The sequence below is a fragment of the Macrotis lagotis genome, chromosome 3 (assembly GCF_037893015.1).
Source record: "Macrotis lagotis isolate mMagLag1 chromosome 3, bilby.v1.9.chrom.fasta, whole genome shotgun sequence".
Taxonomy (NCBI): domain Eukaryota; kingdom Metazoa; phylum Chordata; class Mammalia; order Peramelemorphia; family Peramelidae; genus Macrotis; species Macrotis lagotis.
The window spans coordinates 231557366-231566377 of record NC_133660.1 but is presented as its reverse complement, the minus strand read 5'-3'; the positions used below and the strand labels follow the sequence as shown (position 1 = coordinate 231566377).

Genomic DNA, 9012 nt, shown 5'->3' with positions numbered 1-9012 from the left:
AGAAGATAAGCTGAGAAATGTTAAATAACGACTACCTCTATTAAAAGAAATAAGGGAAGCACATAGCTAGTCCCCTCTAGTGCCATTCGAGGCCAAAGATTTGAAAGTATGCTATATGCACAGACCATAATTACAGCAACTTAGAAAGTTAATTCTGATCTACCACAGGTTATATCATATATCCTGAACCTTCACAGTTAAGTGCCTAAAAGAAAATAGTTAAGTCAGGAAACAGATAAAGATCGCTATGTATTTGGATACATTTGTTTTGTGGATCATTTTTCCCTCACTTTTCACATTGAAGTTTTGGGGGAGGAATTTCATTGCTATATTTATTGGTTGATGTGGTTGAAAAAGAATTGGCCTTGCAGCAAGGAGAGCTGAGAGTGTGAGTATATGACTGAACCTCTGTGATCCTTAATTATCAAGAGATTCACCATGTCTTAAAATGTATGTCTCATTCTGTATCTCTAGTCCATCACCCCTCTGCCAAGAAGTGGTAGGGAAAGTATCTTCATAGTCTATTGAAGACATGTTGTCACTCTTTTTGTTCAAATTCAGAGGTCTTTGAAAGTGGTTTTCTCTGTTGTGATTATGGTGGTTGTCATATAAACTGTTCCTTAAGTGCTACTGAGTTTACTCTGCATCAGTTCATAGAAACATTTCCACATCACTCCAATGCAGTCCTATTCCTCAGGTTATGGTGTATGAAACTGCCACTATTTTCCTAGACCACAATTTTTTTTAGGTTTTTGCAAGGCAAATGGGATTAAGTGGCTTGCCCAAGGCTACACAGGTCGAATTTGAACTCAGGTACTCCTGACTCCAAGGCCGGTGCTCTATCCATTGCACCACCTAGCCACCCCTAGACAAGTTTTCTAAGCCATTCTGCAAATGAAGGATTCCATATATACAGCAGGACGAGTGAGTACTTCCCATTGTTTGACCTAGAAATAGCAGAGGTTACCATAGGAAATGTCCTCGTCTAGCAATATCTAGGCTAATGTATCCCTTTGTAATACAGATTCCCCATTCCTTTGACTTAGTGATTTGAAAGCATTAGGATCATTTTGAAAATCAGGACTTAACTCATAGTCAGTTAACATTAGGCAGATAACATTTTCATTTGTGAAAAGTGGTCTTTGGAGAGATCAAGTATCATAATTTAGACTCAGTTTCTTTGGAAGGAATTAATAGTGGTTAGTTAGCAGAAGAGCATTTGCTCATTGGGATATAGTTTCTGCTTATATTTAAGAAAGATTCCTATGGTGGGAGTTCAACTACTCTCTACACTGATGGACTTTTTTTTCACCTGACAAAATGACAAAACTGGCAAATTCTAGCATATTGTCAGTTCCCAGAGAAAAATTTAGAGGAAAATTATTATTAATTTCTGCTTTGCATATGGGTCTATTGAATGCCCATACTGGATACATGGGAGCAAAGTATAAGAGTAAAATAGTCAGATGGGCATGTAACAAGTAGCCAGTGATTATGTCCTGAATACAACAATAGACTTATAGAAATCTTAGTCCTGGTTTCTATATTAATCTCCTTCTCTTCTGTCTTTTAAGGGCTTTTTTCCAAGACAGATGTCTGGCAATAACTGCACTGCTGTGACTGAATTCATTATCTTGGGATTAACAGATGATCCAACCCTTTGTGTTGTTCTCTTTGTGATCTTTATAGGTGTCTATGCTGTCACCTTAGTAGGTAACCTTATCATAATCATATTGATCAGAAATAGCTCACAACTTCACACTCCTATGTATCTTTTCCTCAGTCACTTGGCCTTCATAGATGCTACATATTCCTCAATTGTCACACCTCTTATGCTCAAGAACTTCCTTGTGGACAAAATCAGAATCCCTCTGGAAGGCTGTGTGACCCAAATGTTCTGTGGGGGCACCTTTGGCATGGCTGAGTGCATCTTGCTGGCTGTCATGGCCTATGATAGGTATATGGCCATCTGTAGACCCCTACATTACTTTACCCACATGTCTACTAGGGTCTGCACACTGTTACTCATCACATCCTACCTAGGTGGCTGTGTAAATGCTTGTATTGTTACTGGTTACTTATTAAATCGATCCTTCTGTGGTCCCAATATGATCAATTACTTTTTTTATGATTATTCTCCACTTGTGAAACTATCCTCCTCTGCAGATAATCTTTGTTTTAGGGTTTTTTTTGCAAGGCAAATGGGGTTAAGTGGCTTGCCCAAGGCCACACAGCTAGGTAATTATTAAGTGTCTAAGACCAGATTTGAACCCAGGTACTCCTGACTCCAAGGCCAGTGCTCTATCCACTACGCCACCTAGCTGCCCCTATCTCTGCAGATAATCTTGTTGGAATTCTCCCCGCTGCCTCCACTGGGTTGGCGATTGTGATCACAGTGTTAATTATCATAATATCTTATGTATACATCCTTTTCACCGTCCTGAAAATAAATTCCACTGAGGGGCTATGCAAAGCTTTCTCAATTTGCTCCTACCACCTCACAGCAGTCACTCTGTTCTATGGCACTGTTATATTCATTTATGTGATGCCTAAATTCAGTTACACAATGGATGAGAATAAGGTGGTATCTGTTTTCTATATTGTAATGATCCCCATGTTGAACCCTTTGATCTACAGTCTAAGAAACAAGGAAGTAAAAGGCACCTTGAGAAAATTCATGAGTAGGAAATACCACTTATTTTTGAACTCAACTCAATAAATATTATTAAATACCTATGACCCAGGCATTGTGATAAGTTTGGAGATATAAAGGAAAAAGTTAAACTGCCTTTTCATACAAATTTAATATTTTAATTGATATATTGGTTAGAATGAAGCATACAAATTAATGGGTATTGAATTGATGGCTTGATGGGTTAAATTTGTGAATTTAAAGACTCATTGCATAGTTCTGAAAATACATGTGATATTCCTCAAGGATGGACTTTACCATTTCTACAAAGGATTAGGAAGACATGTCTTCTCACAGCTCTGGATCTGGGATTGTGTTTTGAAATCTTACAACACTCATTATCTGTTGATTTTGGGGAGTTGTTATTTCCATTGTTAGAGTCACTGTGTGTGTTTTGTTTTTGCCTCTTTCATCACTCTGCAACAGATCATTTTTTTATTTTTCTATATTAATCATATTTTTTACAGTACAGTAATATTCCATTGTGTTCATGTGCCACAATTTCTTTAGCCTTTCTTCAATCATTGTGTAACTGCTTTGTTTCCAGTTCTTTTCTACCACAGAGGTGGTGTTATAAATATTTTGATATATGCAGTGACATTCCTTTTGTCAATGACTGCATTTGTGGCATAATATATGTGTGAAAAAAGTATTCTTTTTCCTATTGAATAGGTCTTTGGGAGTGACGAGAAAGGAAAGCTACTAGAAGAAATTTAATCCATGAAAAACAAAAGCAATCAATAAAGAATGATTTAAAAATAAAAACTTTCTCAACCTCACCCCTTATGTTTAGTCTTACCCTTTCCTTCCATCCTTACAGTGTCTGACCTAGATACACTGAGCTATTTGTCTTCCTCCACATAAGACTCTCCATCACCTGTGTCTTCCACTGGCTATATTGCAGACCTAATATATCTTGCAACCCCCCCCACACCTCTGCCACTTAGTTTCCTGGGCTTTCCTCAAGACAGCTCAATGGTTGCAATAATTACCTTCCTTTCTAAGATGACTTTCCATGGACTCTGTTTATAATTGTTATGGACCTGGTTATTTATGTGGTGTCTCTCACAACAGAATGTGAGCTCCTAGAAGGAAAATCCTTTTTTTTGCTTTTTTATTGTACTGTAAATTATAGTATATAGTACTTGGCATGCAGTAAACAGTTCCAGTTCTTTTTGATTAGCCACCAACTTAGCTATCCTCCTCTATTAGCTCTCCAGATTTTCAATATTTTGCTAAAATAAGGAGGCCAGGTCTGAACATAGGTTCAGGTTCCTATATCACGTTCCTACTTTTGTATCCTATGTCCTGCCAGCTGACATAATATTTTTTCTAACTCAAGTTTAACATTTAACTTTGATTATAATTCTGCATTTTCTATTCAATTCTTTAAGTCAGTCTTTTAAACTTTTCCCGCATGATGTCATTTCATCAAAAAAAAATCATCTTTGTATAATATGATCAGAATTACACCATTTGATAAGTCTTTTTTCTCTTTTTTCTTCATAATTTCTTTTTATTTTATTGGGTTGTAAATATAGACTCTAAGGAGGCACTTATCCCAACTCACATAACCATTGGTACATGGGGGCTCAAAGAACAATGTTCCTGACCTCTTGGTTCTAGGTTTAACTTTAAGGGACACTGCTGTTTCTTCCCTCTAATACAATCAGCTTGAACCCCTGATGCCATTTCCATTTTTTTTCCTAACCTTAGTCCCCAATATCAATTAATATCTCTCAAAATTCCTTATTTTCCAATATTATTTAATGTTAATTATCATCAATGAGCTTGATAAAAGAGTTATTTACTAAAAAAGATGAAATATAAGCAAAAGTTAGAAACTGGTACCAATTGAGGTTTAACATACTCTCTCCTCTTTATTAACCCAGTTCCCTGGAAGAGCAGGCTCAAACAAAAAGCAGTTGCTCAAAAGTAATGGCTCGGTCAAGTTTACTTCCAAAGATGGTAGTCATCTTATGGAAGAATCATCATCAGCAATAACAACATTGCAAAAAATCCAATTCAAATTCCTCATTCTAGCATAGTAGCATACCCAAGGGCTCAAAAGGATGAGCCACTGGAACACAAGCTTTCTGAAGGGTTCCTTTGTCTTGAAATATCATGTTGACAAAGCACCATATCTGCATTTAGAAAATTTGTCTATCTAAGTACAAAGAAGTGCATCTCCAGTAGATTGGTTACCTGGGATAAAACCTGTGATTGTCCCAACTCATGAAACAAAAAAAAAGTGAAGCATCTTTTCTTGGAAGGCTTGTATAGAGATGAAATGATTGAGCAAGACTATAGCAGGAGATAAAGGATTAGGATCCTTAATGTATTCCTCTTTGACTCTCACTTTGCCAGTGAGTCTTTTTCAGCTATATTGCTACTCCTCTCACCAAATGAGACTTTCTCTTTAGTCCCTACCCATGGTTCCACCTTTGGAGGAGAGTATCTTTGTGAGCATGGGCAGAAAGGGGAATGTGATGTGACCTACTGTGTAAGCTTGTCAATTCTTCTACCAGAATGAAATTGTTGTTGGGTTTACCTTTTGCCTAAAGGCAACAATTAGATTTAGACTTTGGGAAAGTGTAAAATAAAAATCAATGTGATCGTCTTTAATTAATCTCAGAGCTTTGAGACTTGATGATAATGAGATTTCCAATAGCATACTCTCCCCATAGAATGTTTGGTCTAACCCAGCACTACCCCCTCTCTTGCATCCAATTGCCAATAATGGACTTAATGTGAACCAGAGATTGCCATGATCAATCACACTTTTGACTGATCCCACATTGCAATGCTAATTGAAGAAAAATGTAAACAAAATGGATCAAAGAAGAAGACTTTGGGGTTAACAGAGATATTGCCAGCTAAAGGGGGCAGGGAAGGGAAGAGGGAGAGACAGACAGAGAGAGAGAGAGAGAGAGAGAGAGAGAGAGAGAGAGAGAGAGAGAGAGAGAAGAAGAAGAAGAAGAAGGAGGAGGAGGAGGAGGAGGAGGAGGAGGAGGAGGAGGAGGAGGAGGAGGAGGAGGAGAATCATATCAATCATATAATTTGTGCTGAATGGCAGAGTAGCAATAAGGAGTATTCGCAGACAGTATTCTCAAGCTGCCTCCCCTGCCAAAATGGATAGAACTTTAATTGCTATTCAAATGCTGCTCTATCTACCACCATACTTGCTCCAGTCCCACTTGAAATTCTTTGGCATTGTGGCCAAACTCACCCTCTCATCTGTGCACAAACATGCTTATCACAGTTTTTTTCCAGGGGAAGGGGAAGAGTCAAGAGAGTAAACAATGTGGAGGGCCAAGACTAGAATCATGAGCTTAGTATTCAGGTTTTGAGGACACAACTTAGTTTTACCCAAGTCTCAGACTCATCTAATTGTTTTGACGAATTTTAATGTGAATTTTGTGGGAAGAATGCTACGTAGCAAATCAGAATCTACGCTTCCCCAGGCACCAAGGGTGCCTAGAGTGTGCTCCTCTTCTAGGGATCAGGGAATGGGGAACATTGTTACTGCTATGCCTGCTGTATCTTCTGATTACACATTTCAGCTTTAAATTTCATTGCTATTATTTGGACAAATGGAGCTGGGGCAGTATTCGTTGTGAGCTAACAATAAAAAAAAGTACATTGCAATGGGAGTTCCAGTTCACAGAAAGATAAAGACATCCTCATAATCACTCAGTGTTTCCTTAGAACATTGAGGGGGGGCCGGAGCCGAGCCCCGGGCTAGCGGGGCGGGCGGGCGCCGGGCGCCGCGCCTTCGTGGAGGAGCTTGTCCCCCGCGCCTGTCGCCGCCGCCGCTGAGGCCACCTCCGCGCTCGCTGCCCGGCCGGGCCGCCGTCTCCGCCGCCATGCTGCCCGCCTGGCTGAGCCGGGGGTCCCGGGGGGTGCTCCGGGGCGCCGGCTGCGGCCTCTCGCTCGCCCCACGAGCCCGCGGCGCCCTGTGCGTGGAGCGGGGGGCCCCGGCCGCGGCGGCCGGGCCCGAGGAGCTCCTGGCGGGCGCCGCCGCCTCCTGCGGGGGCTGGGGTCCCGCCCGGACCCTGGGGGCCGCTGCCGGGCCCCGCTCCGGAGCTGTGTCCCCGGGCCGCGAGAGCGGGGCGCTGGACCGGCCTCCGCGCGGCCCGTATGAAAACCCATGGACAATCCCAAATTTATTGTCAATGACAAGAATCGCCTTGGCCCCAGTTTTGGGTTATTTGATTATTGAAGAAGATTTTAATGTTGCACTAGGAGTTTTTGCTTTAGCTGGGCTAACGGATTTGTTGGGATGGATTTATTGCTAGAAATTGGGCCAACCAGAAATCAGCATTGGGAAGTGCCCTTGATCCACTTGCTGATAAAATTCTCATCAGTGTCCTCTATATTAGCTTGGCATGTGCAGATCTTATTCCAGTTTCACTTACTTACATGATTATTGCAAGAGATATAGTATTGATTGCTGCCGTTTTTTACATCAGATACAGAGCTCTACCATCACCACGAACTCTTGCTAGATAGATATGTCAATCCTTGCTATGCCTCTGCTAGGTTAAAGCCAACATTCATCAGTAAGGTGAATACAGCAGCTCAGTTAATTTTAGTGGCAGCTTCTTTGGCAGCTCCCGTTTTCAATTATGTTGACAGCATTTATCTTCAAATACTTTGGTGTTTTACAGCTTTCACCACAACTGCATCAGCCTACAGTTATTATCATTATGGTCGGAAAACAGTCCAGGTGATAAAAGGCAAATAAATGTCATCCATCATTATTATCTGGGAAGCAGCAAGACATCATTTACATCAGAACCAGCTGGTAATCTACAGGACTCTCCCTTTTTTGTTAGTTTGGGAAAGACTTTATCAAAACATAAACCATGTCAGTATCATCCCAAGTAAAGTCAAGTGCAGTGAAATTAAGCTTAAATTATGTACTGTACATATATGGAATTTTCCAATGTATTTTTAAATAAAAATATAATTTGGAATTTTTTAATCTTAGATTTCTTAAAAGTAATTAAAATTAGTCAATTTTGAATTTTTTAAAAGAAATATTTCCAGAAAAATAGCCTATATCCAGGTTCCCTTGTTACATTAAGTAGAATTTTCATTGTTAAGAAAGCACTGACATAAGTCAGTGAAAGAGAAGGAAATTAGATTCAATGTGAATTTACATTCAACTTGGGTAAATAATTTTATTTTTCAAGTCTCTGATCTGTAACAGTTAATCTGGATATGTCATTTGTTAAGAATGGTGATATGAATGACAAGCTAAATTATAAAGGGATTCAATTCAGTGTGTTTTGAAAATAAGGTCAAACACATAATGGAATTCATATTGTGTTTAGTCTTACAAAATCTTTGGCCTAATAGTTTATTTATTATTTATGTCAGGATAATGAGTAACAGAATAGTTAAACTTAACATAGGGGAGGACATATTACTGTTTGCTACCTAAGGATCAATGATTACTTTATGACTTTGCACTATGTTTCTAAAATAGACAAGTTTTCATAATATTAGAACTTGTGTTCATGTGATATATAAATAATAATTTAAAAGATGTGTATTTTTCCAAGTTTTTTTAAACTTCTGGAAATATTGTTTTCAAGAAGATAATAAAGGAATAAAATAGTAGAAAATAAAAAAAATTTAAAAAAAAGAACATTGAGGGGAAGATATAGCTGGCATAGGTGTGAAAGTATAAAGTCAGACCAAGTCAGTGTACATATAGACTGGGGATATCATTGTCTGATTCATAGAATACTTTCCTATAATAGCTAAGATTATACCTGGAGCAGTAGTTTTGGATAGTTTGTCTCAGCAAGCCACTAGATGTTAATCTAAACTACAGATGCATGACATGGCCCAACTAAACATATATAAAAATGCCCCAAGGTAACTCCAGTCCTGAGAATACATCTTATTTTTCTGAAAATTTGCAGATTGTACTCCCACCTCCTAGATCTTCCTGATCTTTCAATGTCCTAGTATCTTCCTGGGTTCCTGTCTATGGTTTACATACTCCAATTATTCTTCATTACATCCACTGAATCCTCCATATTGATTTCCTGCTTAACTTGGTCCCCTCCCTCCAAAAAAATTCATTCAAGTGAAATTCTATTTAAAATAATAAAAGCAAACTAAATATATAATATGATTGCCCAACCTTCAACTTGCCCTGTAGTGTTCTGGGACATAATAAGTTAATATATGTGCAGATCTTTTTTAAAGGAAGTCATTTCAAATTTCTCTGTTTCAAAGATAGAGGGGACAAAACCAAATTATTTCACCAAACTCTAGAACCATTTGTCCCCTTTCATGACCAG

The 9012-nt window shown here is 38.9% G+C and overlaps 1 protein-coding gene and 1 pseudogene across 1 annotated transcript; both read left to right on the top strand.

Annotated features, from left to right (window-relative positions):
• The first annotated feature begins 1592 nt into the window (after positions 1-1592).
• LOC141519326 (olfactory receptor 5P1-like) lies at positions 1593-2719 on the top strand. Its single transcript, XM_074231605.1, has 2 exons — positions 1593-2175; positions 2340-2719. The coding sequence occupies exons 1-2, from the start codon at positions 1593-1595 to the stop codon at positions 2717-2719; spliced, it is 963 nt and encodes a 320-aa protein (XP_074087706.1).
• Positions 2720-6820: 4101 nt separating this feature from the next.
• Positions 6821-7604, top strand: LOC141516458 (cardiolipin synthase (CMP-forming) pseudogene; annotated as a pseudogene).
• The last annotated feature ends 1408 nt before the right edge of the window (positions 7605-9012 follow it).

Bases quoted from the DNA above. Each gene is read 5' to 3' on its own strand.
- LOC141519326 (XM_074231605.1), top strand. From the start codon at position 1,593: ATGTCTGGCAATAACTGCACTGCTGTGACTGAATTCATTATCTTGGGA. The intron at 2,176-2,339 runs GTTTTAGGGTTT...CTATCTCTGCAG, and splicing joins CTCCTCTGCAGATAATCTTT to ATAATCTTGTTGGAATTCTC.